The 17304-nt window shown below is 42.7% G+C and overlaps 1 protein-coding gene across 2 annotated transcripts; it reads right to left on the bottom strand.

Annotated features, from left to right (window-relative positions):
* Positions 1-3390: 3390 nt before the first annotated feature.
* LOC106565588 (exportin-2) lies at positions 3391-17178 on the bottom strand. 2 transcript variants are annotated; one of them, XM_014132873.2, is made up of 25 exons: positions 17036-17178; positions 16000-16090; positions 15704-15846; positions 15492-15593; positions 15146-15291; positions 14945-15035; positions 14660-14767; positions 14452-14544; positions 12736-12903; positions 12302-12431; positions 12103-12168; positions 11793-11995; positions 10046-10130; positions 9873-9934; positions 9609-9745; positions 9299-9402; positions 9008-9105; positions 7061-7211; positions 6651-6859; positions 6393-6490; positions 6197-6282; positions 5930-6011; positions 5284-5430; positions 4971-5202; positions 3391-4258 (listed from the first exon to the last, which is right to left on the bottom strand). In XM_014132873.2, exons 2-25 carry the CDS (start codon positions 16082-16084, stop codon positions 4169-4171), a joined length of 2916 nt encoding a protein of 971 aa, XP_013988348.1. In that variant the 5' UTR covers positions 16085-16090; positions 17036-17178; the 3' UTR covers positions 3391-4168. The 2 variants fall into 2 exon arrangements, with proteins under 2 accessions (XP_013988348.1, XP_013988349.1); XM_014132874.2 differs by lacking the exon at positions 17036-17178 and adding an exon at positions 16235-16351.
* Between the last annotated feature and the right edge of the window lie 126 nt (positions 17179-17304).

The raw sequence follows: 17304 nt of genomic DNA, 5'->3' as shown, positions 1-17304 counted from the left end.
TTGACAAAGAATAAAACAATTGTGAAAAGGTGGCAAAACTTACTTTCAAAGATGTTTTTGAAATTTGTAATTTCACCCTTGAGACATTACCTGCTGTCCATTTGCCATATCGTTTCTGACGGTAGAGCGCATGCGCCATCTATAGGATTATTGGTTTATTGCACGGTCCATTAGGCATATGCCATTTGCAATACGTTTTGGACGATCTGCCGTCTAAATCGGTGGTATTTGCTTTTGTGTATATGGTTTGTCCAGTGGCAATAAGTTGCCATTCATTTTTGCCCATAAAGCATATGGTTTCCCATACCATCGCACGGAAAAACAACAAATAAAGCTTGACTTGCACTGGGTCAGTTGTTCGCTCTGGAGTTTACCAAAGAGGGTGTTGAGCTTGAGCTCTGGGACTGCAACACGGCAGCCAACGAGCAGAATGCCAAGCTTTCCCGGGAACTGGGGGCCCAGGCGCACACCTACACGGTCAAGCTTTCCCGCTGGTTGAATATTAGAGACAGCTGAGCAGGTGCAGCGCGAGGTCGGCGATGTCACCATGTTGGTGAACAACACCAGGGTGGTAGTGGATGAATGCTGCTGGAGTGTCCTGATGAGCTGCTGGAGAGGAAGCTCCTCGTCAACTGCCATGCGCGTGAAACTACAGAAATCACCTGCACCACATTCATTTCACATTAAATGCTCAGATAAAATGCCTGTGTTAGAAATAAAATCAGAGAGCATCAAAAACCATAACTCGACCATTATACTTGTGCACTGTGTGTAATTGTGCAGACAATGTTTGGGCACTGAAATGTGAAAAGTGGAGTACGTAACGTCAGTTGATGACATGCATGCCTTTTGAATTCAAGGCATGCATGTCACCTCTGACTTATTCACTTACCCCTGCAATCCAAAATGGCACACCACCAATTATGATGGAATGTGAATCTTCTTAATTTGACCCTCTGTCAAAAATTTGACCCTCTGACTCTCTTACCTTAGTCCCACGCTCAAAAAATGGATAAGCTCCAGAAAAACAAATGCCTATTCATCCTATTACATGTTTCTTTCTTTCATGTGTGACACCCCACCTCAGAATTACATGTATTAAACAGTTTGCCTACTGTAACCCAGGGTTACTGCAAGGGTTTGGGGTAACTGGTTTTACCCCTCCATTCAACAAATGACAAAGTATTTTTCTGCCTCAGATGAAAGCTAAGAACCATGGCCACATTGTGACCATTGGGAAAGGGGGATACATAGTCAGTTGTCCAACTGAATGTATTCAGTCTTCCACATTTACCCCAACACCTCTGAATCAGAGAGGTGGGGGGGCTGCCTTAATCAACATCCTTGGCACCCAGGAAACTGCCTTGCTCAGGGGCAGAATTACAGATTCTTACCTTGTCAGCTCAGGGATTCGATACAGCAACCTTCTGGTTATGGGCCCAATGCTCTAACCACTAGGCTACCTGCTGCCCCAATTGTAAGTGCCCTGGGGCTTTTCAGCACTGCCTGTGTAGAGGTGAGACTGGAGGACTGGACATTACTTGGTTACTTGTTCATGCTTAAATGTACTTTAAATGTCTGTTGGGTTGTTGTAAACCATATCAGATAAGATGAATGATCACACAATTTGTCATGTAGGCTTCTTTATGAAAGACACTCCCTTCTGTTCGGTTGGTGCCTAGCCAAACTCGGCTAGACGAACTGAACGAGTGTGCTCGCTCGCACACATTCAACCTTCACTTGAAAAGACCTTTGCTTGACAAACAAGAAAAAGTGCCAATAGTACTGTTTGTCCATCTTGAAATACAGTAGCCAGTATATACTTCCTCAAAATATAATTCAATCTAAGATAACTCAAGAACTTTGCTATTAATTTTGGCCTTTTTTTTCAGAGGATATCTTAGTTGCACGATTTTAAATCAAACTAGGATGTTTGGTGCAGTATTTCTGAAGTGAAAAATGTGCATGAAAATGAGTTGTCTATCAAGAAATGACAACAAACACTTCATCCAAGAATCCCTACTGTTGACCAATCACCGACGAAGGGGCGTAGACTTCGGCTTCCAAACTTCGGCTTGCCTTGAGAAATGTTTATGTGTGCACGAACAGCCCCAAAAAAACCTTGACGAAGTCCAAAATGAACAAAAACGTCACAAATGTCGTCATAATATATTCACAAACTGTTCCGAATGGGAATGCCTTTAGCGAGATCTGGTTGGGCCCCCCTGGCTAGACTAACTTATCAATCTAAAAATTATCTGACATGGCTAAATGACTGACTGTCAGTGACTGACAAAACAAGAGAAAAACTGCTGATGCACAACCAAACTTGAAACTTGCACCTTGTGTATTCTACTATTCTAACTCAACAGTCCCTCCCAATTTGTAAAAATAATTTGGGGTCAGGGGCCCTCTAGCAGCCAGGGTCCCTAATATCACTTATGCCTGGAGCCGACCCTACTCAGCTGCTCCACACCATAGAGGAACAAACAAGAGTTATTTTGCAAACCCTATCAGTAATGTGCTGTTTATAGGCCAACATATGTAGTACCATCTCCTTTTCCCCCCTCAGGACTACTGTCCAAGTAAATTTTGGGCGGTGGGGTTTAATTAACCCATGGTTTTCTGGCAGAAGAGGGCCTGGACGGCATCAAAACCACACTGATCTGTCCTTATATTGTCGACACTGGCATGTTCGCTGGCTGCGAGATGAGGTAAGACACCCTTGTTGGCCATCTAGTTCCACAATGATGCCATGACCTGTGCCATTGAACCTACTACATGTCTTTTTGCTCTCTGGCATACTCTACAGGAAGGAGCTGCGGGGTTTGATTCCCCCCTGGACACAGTGCAGACAACCATGGCTGCCATCCTTGTGGACAAGCACATGATCTTCATACTATGCTTTATGTACATACAGTACCCTGAATTACACAAGCGTAAGTATTTAATTATTCAAGGGGATGGGGACTAAAAAAGAAACTCATGGGATATGTTTCCTTGACTAAAAAGTAGTTAGTTCAACATCATTTGTCTTTAGACTGCTTCCTTGGGAGGCCAACGTTGCGAAGTACCGCTTCATGGGAGGTGACAAGTGCATGCTGCCCTTCATCAAGACAATGGAGCAGAAGGCTGCCTCTACCAACAGCCATGCTAAATCCTCATAGGACCAATCCTTCCTGCCCAAATGGGTTTTGTCACCAAATAGCAACACTACCTGCACACCAAAGGGTCAGTTGAAACAATCTTACCTTGACAGGATATCTGAAGGGTGAGAAAGTGCTGTTATCACTTTTTGATAAACTTGTAAAATCTTCATAACAGGCTGTCAGGGTAACAATCTGCTGCATCAAATGCCATTCATGTGAATAAAATAAATGGAAATGTGTATTAAGTGTGATTTTTTTTATTTGAATGCCACGGCTAATCAAGAGGCTGTACACAATGTCTTTCACTGAAAGTGCAAAACAGCTCAGGTTTTATACAAGATCCTCTTTACTCACATTTATTGACAGTTTCTGCACTAAGACCAGACATAACGCAACTATGCGCAACTACATGCAACAGAGAAACATTTTAAGCACTATATTTTGAGGTCATAACCACCAGTCCTCCATAAGACTAAAAACAAAGGAAATCCAACTATTGAAAAACAAGGACAAAGAAAAAAAAAAAACTTCTCATTTGATTCTGCAAAGAGCCATGAAGTCCAATTCAGTCAGTCAACTCCAGAGTTCTGTCGATGTTGGTCGGGGTTGTCGATGTATGTTCATTGACAGGTCGTTATTATGGCAAAAATCGACAAACAAGTAGATACTTTGGTCATATCAAAGCATAACATTCACAAACTTGAGTGTTGGTGAAGCCAGCCTTCCACAACTGCACAGCATGCCAATGAAGGACAAAGACAACCCCACCCCCCCACAAAAAACTATTGCTCTTCCATTTCTTTTAACACCATTTAAAACCCCTTAAAAATCCCAATTCGTAGATGAACATGTTGACCCATTGACCAAGTATCCACCATGAGTAGTCAATTGATCAGTCTTTGTTTTGTCCATTCAATCCTGATGAGTCAGTCCCAGTGTGGTCCATGGGCGACAGTGCCCAGTTATTGTGCAGTGTGATGGTGTCTTATGCGTCAGTGAGGATGCTTCTGTGTCCATCTTCACACCAGCTGTACAGAGGCAGCCTGGAGGTAACCCTGCAGGTACTGGAGGGCCTCAGCGTTCAGGCTGGTGCTCAGCATAGAGGGGACCTGCCATGGGAGGAGAACAGGAGAGATTCACTCAGTTGACATCTACTACTGAAAGCATATATAGTACTCACCAAAGAAAAATAATTCAGGGAGGCATTAGCAGTCTAGGAGACAAAATGTTGTACACTACTCCCCACTCTGCTATTCCTGGGGGCTCACACAGTCTATGCTGCGCTAGAGCACCTTCAACGCTCTGTTGGGTGACTGGCTCTCAGTCAGCCGGGCCTAACTTTTATAAGTAAGTCTTGTCCGAGACAGAACGCACTATAGGACAGGAACCCATCTTCAGTGTCTGTAGTATGAGGCAGCTTGTTGTACAAGTACACCCCTTTGAAAGAACACTAGTCTGTCGCAAGGTCTTACCCCCTATCCAACTCATTAATTCTGAGTGCCAAAACAGAGACATTAGGAGCCATTTTAAAGTCTTTGGTAGGACTCGACCGGGTATCGAGCCAACCATCCAATCTCAGAACGGACACTTACCACAAAGACACCGAGTTGGTACTTAACTTTTATACCATGTTGTTTTGCTTAAAATAACCGACTAAATCATATGAGAGTAGAAGATTGGAACACAAGGTGGACGTGAAAATAAAGAATTTGCTAGCTAGCATTAGCTAGCAAATGTTCCTGCTATAAGGAGTGATTTAGTCAAGAGGCCCACTGCCTCTAATATAGCCTAGTAGTAGTGCATTTCAATAAATCAACTTACCCGTCCGGGACATGCAGTAGAGAGCTTGTGGAGAGACTGAGCTAGCAGGATCTTGGGGTTGCTGACCACCTCTCCGATGGGGTCGTGCTCCTTCTTCCCAGCAAAGGCCAGCTGGGAGAAAGCAGTCTGGTAACCGGGTGTGTCCTCTATGTCAATGAAGTGCTCATCGTCAGGGATGCTATCATCCTCTGGTAGCTCAAATAGCCCAATCAGGGCCTGAAGCAGGGGGGTCCTAAAGAATAAACAATTTAGCAGGCCATTCATTTAGTAAAAACACTGCAAAGTGTAATAATATTCCAGGACAGTTTCTCACCAGAGTTTGGTGTACTCAGTATCTATCATGGCAGGGCACTCAGTGAGGATCTTGGTGATGCCCACAGCACAGATCTTCTTCTCCACTGGTCCAGACACTTTCTGCACCTCTGGAATGACTATCTTCTCCAGCACCATGCCAAACATCCTACAAGAGAAATTGGACTCAGCACTGAGAATACCTCTCCATGTGGTTTTTATCTCTTATCGCATTCATTAAGGCCTATAATATGGAATATGATAAAACTTCCAAACTCAGCCTAACATTTACATTTTACATTTACATTTTAGTCATTTAGCAGACGCTCTTATCCAGAGCGACTTACAGTAGTGAATGCATACATTTCATTTCATGCATTTTTTTCTTCTTTTTTTCTCTTACTGGCCCCCCGTGGGAATCGAACCCCCACAACCCTGGCGTTGCAAACACCATGCTCTACCAACTGAGCCACAGGGAAGGCTAGTGTGTGTAATGTAGTACGAGGACATGGTTGGCCTTTAAAAGCCAAAAGGGACAACTGACTGGCTTGTATGCAGATCAATGTAAATGAGTCATCTGCACACTCAGCTCCAAGGCGACACTAATGGACAAACTGAATCAAACATGTCAAAGGTCAGTCTCATTTAATCTGACAAGAGATACTTACTTTGGCTGTATGCTGTCAAAAATCTCCTGCAGAGCAATGGCTCCATACTTGACACCATACAGATTGATAAACACCATGAAGCCTGTGGAAAATAGGAGGGCCTGTGAAAATGTGCAGCATTGAGAGATCACACAGAGCTCATTCTAAAACTAGGGTAATATAACCCTACACACTCCTGTTATGCTAGCATGACAAAGAGGATGTGGGTGCAGTTTCAATTGTACTTCTTAAATAAACATGCCAACATTTGTTTTAAGCTATACTCACTCTTGATGAACTTGGTGGTTTTGGAGCTCTGCAGTCTCTGGAAGAGCAGGATGAAGATCTGTTTCCTGTACTGAACAATGGACTCCCTGAGAGGGAGAGAGAGAGGGAGTGAACAAAATAACTCATGATACAGCCCCCATGTCAACTATACACAAAGTTCACCGTTAGAAGACAGAGGTGGAGATTGTTGACTCACGTCGGCATGTGCTCTATGATACTGTTCATCAGGTAGAAACCTTGGTGGTCATTGGCCTTGGAGGCTATGAGCTTCTGGAAGACTCCTAGCAGGCCAGGCTGTATAGGGAGAGCACTTTAACACCAAATTACCACAACTAACTAATTGCATGCATCAACAGGTAAATTAAGACAGGTAGGTTACAGAAAAGTACAGTTAGACTCCTCTTATTACAGTAAGAGTCATCTTACCATTGACATACCCCCAGCTGTAACTCACTATTTTGTCAGCAGCAGAGCTGGCTATGGTGGCTGCCCCCTTCTCCAGATAGGCCTGAAGCAGGCGCACCAGAGGGGGAATGTTGCCAGTGCGTTCCCACAGCACAGGCTGCAGCAGGTGGGGGAAAAGGGCCATGTAGGAGTTGGGGATGGAGCTGGTGTGGATCTCCAGAAGCAGAGACATCACCTGGAACACGTACGGCACAAACTCTGCAACAGGAAGCGGGACAGCTGATGTAAGAAGGGCAATGTGTAGTTTGCCAACAACACTGCATCCATGCGATTCAGAAGATGGCTTTTCAACCCCTTCATCCACCTACTCAGTTTCCTAGGCATGTTCTAATCAGACGGGCATCTTATGCTTAACATGAACTTCTATAACCTGCTGCTTTCTAGGGTACAGCCACATACCCTGTACATCATTCTGTAGGATCTCAGTGAAGACTGGGAAGAGGGCCTCCTCGAAGCTGCCCACAGTGGTAGTGTTGGCCTTGCAGGTGATCCGGATGGACAGGCACAGGGACTCAAACAGGTAGTGGTTAAAGTGAGGCTTGCTGGGGTTCTGGAAGAAACATGATACAGGTAAATACTTGGGCTGGAAATTGCCATGGACCTCACGATACGATATCACAGCACTTACGTGCCGATACGATATTTATTGCGATTATATACTGCGATTTTATTGCGTTTCAATGTTCCAAACATAATGCTCACCATACATCTGCTGCAGAGGGACAAGAGACAGTCACGGAAATAAAAGTGCTGAAAACAAATTGGCTCCCTATTTAAAAAGATGGAGAACAAGCTATGAAGGAAAAATACTGGCGTTCTTGTACTTGGTACATCCAAGTAGCGCAAAAATTGTATGGCGATATTGTCAAAAACGATACTAATAATATCCTGATTTATAACTATCAACGGTGCCAGATTTCAGATTTCCTCCAGACGTGACTCTTGGCATTCAGGCCAGAGTTCAATCTTGGTTTCATCAGACCAGAGAATCTTGTTTCTCATGGTCTGAGTCTTTAGGTGACTTTTGGCAAACTCCAAGTGGGCAATGTGCCTTTTACTGAGGACTAGCTTCCATCTGGCCACTCTTCCATAAAGGCCTGATTGGTGGAATACTGCAGAGATGGTTGTCCTTCTGGAAGGTTCTCCCATCTCCACAGAGGAACTCTGGAGCTCTGTCAGAGTGACCATCAGGTTCTTGGTCACCGCCTTGACCAAGGCCCTTCTCCCCCGATTGTTCAATTTGGCCGGGCAGCCAGCTCTAGGAAGAGTCTTGGTGGTTCCAAACTTCTTACATTTAAGAATGATAGAGGCCACTGTGTTCTTGGGGACCTTCAATGCTGCAGAAATGTTTTGGTACCCTTCCCCAGATCTGTGCCTCACACAATCCTGTCTCAGAGCTCTACAGGACAATTCCTTCGACCTCATGGCTTGGTTTTTGCTCTGTGGGGCTTTGTATAGACAGGTGTGTGCCTTTCCAAATCATGTCCAATGAATTTAATTTACCACAGGTGGACTCCAATCAAGTTGCAGAAACATCTCAAGGACGATCAATGGAAACAGGATGCACCTGAGCTCAATTTCAAGTCTTATAGCAAAGGGTCTGAATACTTCTGTAAATAAGGCATGTTTTTATAAATGTGCTAACATTTCTAAAAACCTGTTTTCGCTTTGTCATTATGGGGTATTGTGTGTAGATAGCTGACGATTTTTATTGATTTAATTTATTTTAGAATAAGGCTTTAACGTAACAAAATGTGGAAAAAGTCAAGGGGTCTGAATACTTTCTGAAGGCACTGTATGTTATGGCGAAATTGTGACGTTTTGGTGTTCGGCAATTTATTCCCAGCTGTTTTTCTTGAGGCAAGTCAAAGTTCGGTGGTCGAAGTCCACGCCCCTTCGTCTGTGATTGGTCAACAGTAGAGATTCGTTAATTAAGTGTTTGTCATTCAACGATAGACAACTTTTTTAATGCATTTTTTTCTACTTGAGAAATACTGCACTAAACATCTTAGTTAGATGTAAAATTGCACGACTAAGATGTCCTCGACAAAAGTGTCAATCTATCACAGATTTCTTGAGTTATCTTAGATAAACTTAGAGACGATTTTTAGGAAGTGTACTGGCTACAGCGTCTCAAGTGGGACAAACCGTAATATTGCCAACATTTCTCGTTTTGAAGTGAAGGTATTTTAAGGGAGTATGCGAGCACAGACATTAATTACGCCTAGCCAAGTTCTGCAAGGAGAAAACCAAACCTATGTATCCGGATGCCTTTAGACAATGCAAGTCAGCTCATGTGTACATGCATCCACAGCAATGCAGACAAGAGATGAGTGTGTGACCTACCTTGCTGACCAGCAGGAGCTTGTGAGTGAGCTGGCCAATCAGAGTGGGGATGTAAGAAACAATGGCCTCCTGCAGGAGGGAGAAGCTGCGCATGATGGCTGGAAGAGAATGAAGGAGAAGTCTGGGTAGAGGACACGGATCAGTACACACTGAAAAACGTTGTCTGCAACTTTAAAAGGAAGGTGACATTAGGTCCTCCGTGACGACATTAAGCAAAAGGACGGATAGTTAAAAATACAGTGAAAGCCATAGAAGTTACAAGCAGAGCATTTAACACTCAAACTCAAGTACCTTTCATGATATATTCATTCTCTGAGGAGCCAGGCAGAGCCAGGGCCTTGAACAGGTTGTTTAGCAGCTGTTCTGTGAAGGGGGCCATCTCTGCAGGAGTGATACTGAAACGTATGATGACAGATGATTAATCACTTCTGACATGAGGCACCAAAAGTTACAAACTAAGGTTATTGGTAATGACCAAAGAGTTTTATTAACAAACAAACTACTATGGATGCGGTGTATAGTTGATTATATTTGTGTAGTGTGGTGTTGGAAAAGACAAAGTCTTTATTTAATTATCTAAGTATAGATGGTTACTACTCACAGAGTGGAGTTGTTGGGGCCCCTCATGGTGAAGAGTCTCTCCAGTGCATGGGCAGCATAGGTGTGCTCAACCGTGCTCTCTGCCTGCAGGTGGGCCACCAGCAGAGGGACAGCCTGCAGCAGCTGCTCTTTGGGCAGCTGGAAGACAAGAGGGGACCGAGGACTGGTTATTCATGGGCCCCTGCAAGCGTTGATTTCAACCCTTAATAAATGGGCTGAACTCGTGACAGTGAATTTTCAGAGGGTAGAGAAAACAAAATCATACCTGACTCCTGAAGATCATGACATATTTGATGGCATCAGCCTTCAACACTGGGAACTCATTGACTATAATAGAACAGAGTAAACATCTTCCATAAAAGTGCAGCTATAAAGCAATCCACAGCTTTGATGGTTAATTCATTCATCTTTTGTTTCTAAGTTCAACTTTATATTTACCATTTTGGGATTTGAGGTCTATGAGAATGTGGTTCACAAAGAATTCTGTAAGGTTCACCAACTCGTTAGCTTGCGTGATACCATGCTGAAAAAGAAACATTTTGTCCATGTAATTTGCTCAATGTCTCTACTGCAATAATATTTACAATTGAAGTCAGAAGTTTACATATACTTTGGTTGGCATCATTAGAACTCGTTTTTCAACCACTCCAAATTTCTTGTTAACAAACTATAGTTTTGGCAAGTCGGTTAGGACATCTACTTTGTGCATGACACAAGTAACTTTTCCAACAGTTGTTTGCAGACCGATTATTTCACTGTATCACAATTCCAGTGGGTCAGAAGTTCACATACACTAAGTTGACTGTGCCTTTAAACATCTTGGAAAATTCCAGAAAATGATGTCATGGCTTTAGAAGCTTCTGATAGGCTAATAAACATAATTTTCATAATTGGAGGTGTACCTGTGGATGTATTTCAAGGCCTACCTTCAAACTCAGTTCCTACTTGCTTGACATCATGGGAAAATCAAAAGAAATCAGCCAAGACCACAGAAAAAAATTGTAGACCTCCACAAGTCTGGTTCATGCTTGGGAGCAATTTCCAAACGCCTGAAGGTACCATGTTCATCTGTACAAACAATAGTACACAAGTATAAACACCTTGGGACCACGCAGCCGTCATACCTCTCTGTCTCCTAGAGATGAACGTACTTGGGTGCGAAAAGTGCAAATCAATCCCACAACAACAGCAAAGGACCTTGTGAAGATGCTGGAGGAAACGGGTACAAAGGTATCTATATCTTCAGTAAAACGAGTCCTATATCAACATAACCTGAAAGGCAGCTCAGCAAGGAAGAAGCCACTGCTCCAAAACCGCCATAAAAAAAGCCAGATTGCGGTTTGCAACTGCACACGTGGACAAAGATCGTACTTTTTGGAAAAATGTCCTCTGGTCTGATGAAACAAAAATACAACTGTTTGGCCATAATGACCATCGTTATGTTTGGTGGAAAAGGAGGGAGGCTTGCAAGCCGAAGAACGCCATCCCAACCGTGAAGCACGGGGGTGGCAGCATCATGTTGTGGGGGTGCTTTGCTGCAGGAATGACTGGTGCACTTCACAAAATAGATGGCATCATGAGGGAGGAAAATGTGGATATATTGAAGCAACATCTCAAGACATCAGTCAGGAAGTTAAAGCTTGGTCGCAAATGGGTCTTCCAAATGGACAATGACCCCAAGCATACTTCCAAAGTTGTGGCAAAATGGCTTAAGGACAACAAAGTCAAGGTATTGGAGTGGCCATCACAAAGCCCTGACCTCAACCCTATAGAACATTTGTGGGCAGAACTGAAAAAGCGTGTGCGAGCAAGGTGGCCTATAAACCTGACTCAGTTACACCAGCTCTGTCAGGAGGAATGGGCCAAAATTCACACAACTTATTGTGGTAAGTTTGTGGAAGACTACTCAAAACGTTTGACCCAATTCTGACCCACTGGGAATGTGATGAAAGAAATAAAAGGTGAAATAAATCATTCTCTACTATTATTCTGACATTTCACATTATTAAAATAAAGTGGTGATCCTAACTGACCTTAGATAAGGAATTTTGACTAGGATTAAATGTCAGGAATTGTAAAAAACGGTATTTGGCTAAGGTGTATGTAAACCTCCGACTTCATCTGTGTAACCCATCAGATGTCACAAACACACCCAAATACAATAGGCATAATGACCTAATCATACCTTCGCTGTCTGGGCTTTTGAGGCCAGAGATGTGACCAGGTAGATGGCAGCGTCTTTGTGCTTCCAGTTCACCCCTGGGTTCTTGGCATACTCCCCAAGCATGGAGTTGACATAGCCAGAAAAGATGGCTGTGACCGGGCCCTCAAAGAACTTACACAGGCCTCTCACCAAGTCACAGGCAGCCCTGCGCCGAGTGTCTATGTCTGCAGAAAGGAGACAGAACCGAGGTGTGAATATCAGTCTACCTTGAACACCTTTACTTCAACAATCCTCCAGTTCAATTTTGGTCTTGTTGAGTTAAAAAAATTACCTGATCCTTCAAGATCTCTTCGGATATATTCCTCAGAGTTATCCTCAAAGGCCTCCTCATCAGCACCTGGAGACAGAAATCTATGTATCAGTATCAGAGACCATTATGCAAATCGCTGCCATTAATGTACAATGGCAAGAGCAGAAACAATAGTCATGTAGCCATTCATCCCCAAGATACTGTTTCAGTCTAAACTCACTTCTGAACTCCATGTTGGGCACGATGACCTTCTCACAGATGCTGGTGAGTGTGTTCTGGTCCTCAAACAGATGCTTGTAGTGGGGCCTTTCACACACAGATGCCAGGAACTGAATAGCATTGCTCACAAGCTACGTCACAAACATAAAAGGAGCAAACCTATTATTTTTTTTCTTTTACATTTATTTAACTAGGCAAGTCAGTTAAGAACAAATTCCTATTTTCAATCACAGCCTAGGAACAGTGGGTTAACTGCCTTGTTCAGGGGCAGAATGACAGATTTTTACCTTGTCAGCTCGGGGATTCGATCTTGCAACCTTTCAGTTACTAGTCCAACGCTCTAACCACTAGGCTACCTACCACCCCAAGCAAACGTATTAGCAGGTGGTCAACATGATCTATTGATAAGCTACATGAATGTATCAACAGTCTCACCAGGTCGTACTTGACCTCCTGGCCAGTGGAGACCAGCAGATTCCAGATAGCGGTGACAAACCGCGGCAGGTAAGGCTGGAATTCTTCATCGTACTTCTGGGCGTACAGAGCAGCGTTGTCACAGATCTGAGACTTGAGCAGCTCCAGAAGACCTGCCTCCTCTTCATCCTGTTGGGAGGAAAAGACAAGACCGTATCACAAGTTCAATCAACTGATTCATTAACTTGTTGGGGATAGGGGGCAGTATTTGCACGGCCGGATAAAAAACGTACCCAATTTAATCTGGTTACTACTCCTGCCCAGTAACTAGAATATGCATATAATTAGTAGATTTGGATAGAAAACACTCTAAAGTTTCTAAAACTGTTTGAATGGTGTCTGTGAGTATAACAGAACTCAGATGGCAGTCAAAACCCTGAGACAAATCCTAACAGGAAATCTGATGTGTGGAATCACTTCAAACCTTTGCCATTGAAACACACAGGGAGTTATTAATCATTTAGCACTTCCTAAGGCTTCCACTAGATGTCGACAGTCTTTACAAAGTGGTTTGAGTCTTCTATGGTAGAAACTGACCCAAAGAGAGGCTTGGGAAGTTGGTCACAGGGGGAGGGCTATTACTACTATGATGCGGGCGCCCATGGGAAACCTTTTGTTCCGAAACGTTTAGTAAGACAATGCAATCGTCCGCCTTGAATATTATTGAAGCTCTGGTTGAAAAAGGCCCTAAAGATTTATGTTATACAACGTTTGACATGTTTGAACGAACGTAAATATATATTTTTTTGCACATTCGTGACGACAAGTCCCGCGCTTCAGTACATTATGAGTAGCCTTCGGAACGCGCTAACAAGAAGGAACTATTGGGACATAAATTATTTACTTTTTCCAACAAAACTACATTTGTTGTGGACCTGGGATGCCTGGAAGTGCCTTCTGATGAAGATAATCAAAGGTAAGGGAATATTTACAATAGTATTTTTGATGGTTCCAAGATGGCGCTAACATGTATCGCCTAGCCTATTTTTCTGAGCATACCACGTCGTTTATTGCAAAGTGTGATTTCCCAGTAAAGTTATTTTTAAATCTGACAATGCGGTTGCATTCACGAGATGTTAATCTATAATTCTTTGAATGACAATATTACATTTTAACAATGTTTTCGAATAGTAATTTTGTAAATTGTAGCGCCGATTCACCAGAAGCATTTGAGGGGAAATATTTTCTGAACGTCACGTGCCGATGTAAAATGCTGTTTTTATATATAAATATGAACTTTATCCAACAAAAAATGCATGTATTGTGTAACATGATGTCCTAGGAGTGTCTTCTGATAAAGATTGTCAAAGGTTAGTGCTGCATTTAGCTGTGTTTTGGGTATTTGTGATGCATCTAGTTGCTTTGAAAATGGCAGTGTGATTTTTTTTGGCAGGGTACTCTCCTAACATAATCTAATGTTTTGCTTTTGCTGTAAAGCCTTTTTGAAATCGGACAACGTGGTTCGATTCAGGAGAGGTGTATCTATAAAATGGTGCAAAATAGTCATATGTTTGAGAAATTGAAGTTATAGCATTTATGAGGTTTTGTATTTCGCACGACGCGATTCCACTGGCTGTTGACTAGGGTGGGAAGCAAACGTCCCACCTTGCACCGACAGGTTAATAGCCACTTGAACATCTTACAGTGAAAGTGCTGTTAATCACCAGGTTCACTCACATCTGTTTGTAGTAGCTTGTTATCCAAGGTCAACAAGTTATGGAAATTAGACATCCAGGTCTCCATGTTGTCCTCAAAGAACTCTGGAAGGTCCTGTGAAGGCAGAGACAAAGATGGAAGAATGAGATAACTCCAGTGAAAAAGCATCACATTTAATTACAGTAAGTCTTTGTGGGCATAAAGCAGGTAAGAGGCAGGGGGGACGCACCTGAAAGTTGAGACTGTAGAAAAGCTTTGAGATCAGAGTAAGGGACGAGAAGAGGATCTTCAAAGCATTGATGTCCGTCGCATGGGTCTGACACAGCTCAATGGTGGCCTGAAAAAAACAATAGACATGAATAGCAGACAATGTCTTCCCATGTCTGAATAAGTAAGGTACTACAAAGTAAAAGCAAGGGACGGCAAGCAACAATTTCCAGACGCATGTTGTTTTTACTTGAAATACACTTCAATTGTTCGAGTTGATTAACTCTGAAACCAATCCACCACTAACCTTGAAGAGTTCAGTCAGTGGATTTGCAAACGTGTCCAACACCAGCTTAATCTCCAGCCATAGCTCATTTGACTTAAACTCATGTCGATACCTGGGCACACAGATGATCAGTGTTAATATCTTTCAAAATGAACCACAAAGACATGATTTACTATGACACCTATCATTAGAGGGCCACGTGTCATGCTCATGGTGGTTTACCTCTTGAAAAGTGAGTGTGCGGTCCGGAGCACTCCATTGATTATGTGGAAGTCTCCACTTTGGAAGCGGGTCACCATCTCTGTCAGGAGGTCCGGCCACTTCAGAGGGAAGTCCTCTCTACCAATGATGCTGATGGCATCACTCAACTGTAGAAGAACAGTAAATACAGAAAAACTGAACCATCTCTACAAATCTCCCTTTTGATTGTATACATGTATTATTCTAAAGGATTGTGAACCCATGGATTCCAAGAACCTTATATGAATCTCAAAACAAGCACCAGACCACTGACTTTGATTTAGAGTAGATGAACAGGTAACAGGTCTTGACTCATGTGAAGACATACCTGTTTCTGAATCTGTTCAGGGCTGCTCAGCATCAAATTTACAATGTTGGCCTTGATAGTGGTTCGGTCCGGATCTGAGATTTTATTGGGTTCATCTTCAATCTGAAAGAGACAGAATACAAAGTAACACTTGTCATGCCAACATTGGGACAACAATACTAGCACAACCCATAACATTTGTTCCAATATTCAGGCCACCACCACTAACTTACTATGCGCCAGTTCCTCTTGATGTAATTTTTGAAGGTGACAGCTGCACACACCCGGATCACATTGTCTTGGGATTTCTCCAACAATGTAAGCAGCAATATTGGGTAATTCTGGTTCCCTTCAACTGACTCAAGAAACTTTTCAGCTGGAAGAGGGAAATAAAAACATTCCAGTCAAGCACTGGGAAATTGTACATAAATGCCCAAGTATATATCATTGTATATGTTTATTGCTACTATGACTGATCAGGGGATGAGTATTTTAAAATTAACAAGCATTCTACTCTGAGCTCCCATACCTGGACGTCTTACGGATGGATCTGGGTCCAGAGTTTTGCGCATAAATTCTGTGAGGGTCTGAAGGTTTCCATCATTTAGCTCCATGGTGACCTGGAAATATGGTCATAATCAATACATTAGGCATAGTAACGGTAGTGATGGTCTAAACTGACTAGTACCATTAACTGATTGTCTTCGCTACAAATTCATGAAGTGATATTTTGACAGCAAAAAAAAAGCTAATGGTATATTCACCCGATCAAAAATATGATTGAGTAAGTCATACTAGCTAGCTATACATCACTAAAACACCAGTTACTGACAAATACTTTGGCCTAATGCTAGCAAATGTTAGCCCATCTTTGCCGTCCGACAAATTTTTCGAATCCATTTTTAAAATGACAACCTTTGTGCTCCAATGAAATTCGTTATTTCTCTCTACGTCAGACACTTTACCCACTCACAGTAAATCTAGGGAAGGACTTTGGGGGGGTGCCGTTAGCAACTAGCTAGCAAAATTAGCATGGTACTCTGGCATGGTGATGCTGATTCAAAATACTTCCGTTTCACTAGTTTAAGTCAACTGTAGGGCAGGTTGCTTACATCTCAAATATCCAACACTTGTTTAGAGGATTTACACTTAGCTACGGAGTAGAGTAAGTAAATCACAGCAAGTTGACTTAATGACTGCGCAAGTTAGCTAGCTAGTTTGGTAGCCAACTAGCCATAGCGGTCTGGTAGGCTAACACGTCTTCTCACTACTTGTACGTTAGTAGCTAGCGAGCTGATATTGTGTTACACTTGTTTAGGCCAGATAGCCCTTTCTGCAACAATTCATTTTCTGTTTAGGGAACAGCTAACTAGATAACTAAACGTGAATAGCTACCAAGTATCGCAGTGACATTGTTCTACTAGTAAATGTTCGCTAGTTTGCTGATGCTAAATTACCCACGATGGGCAAATTAGAAACGGCTACCGCAGTTTTCCGTCTTTCTACAAGCAAGCAAGTAATGTACATTAAACTGTATCATTTGATACAGCGGTGAGATGTTATACCTTCTCTTGCTTTGAGTTGTCTCTCAGCCGGTATGTGCTGTTGTACGATTCGTTGCTGCCTGACTAACCGTAGCTTGTTTAAAGAAATCTCAAGCCACTGACTGCGCGGTATGTGTACTGGGCGTGCGCAAAAAAAGTTTGGAAAACCACGCTAGACACGCTCCTGTGCACTTGAAAGGGTGTGAATGGCATTGGCAGGTGTTCAGAACAGATGCTATGTTATTGATGAATTTATCACTATTATTGATTGATGAAGTGTGTTCACTGAG

The sequence above is a fragment of the Salmo salar genome, chromosome ssa12, assembly GCF_905237065.1.
Source record: "Salmo salar chromosome ssa12, Ssal_v3.1, whole genome shotgun sequence".
NCBI lineage: Eukaryota > Metazoa > Chordata > Actinopteri > Salmoniformes > Salmonidae > Salmo > Salmo salar.
Note: the sequence above shows the minus strand (reverse complement) of the source record. Positions and strands in the feature narration are given on the sequence as shown.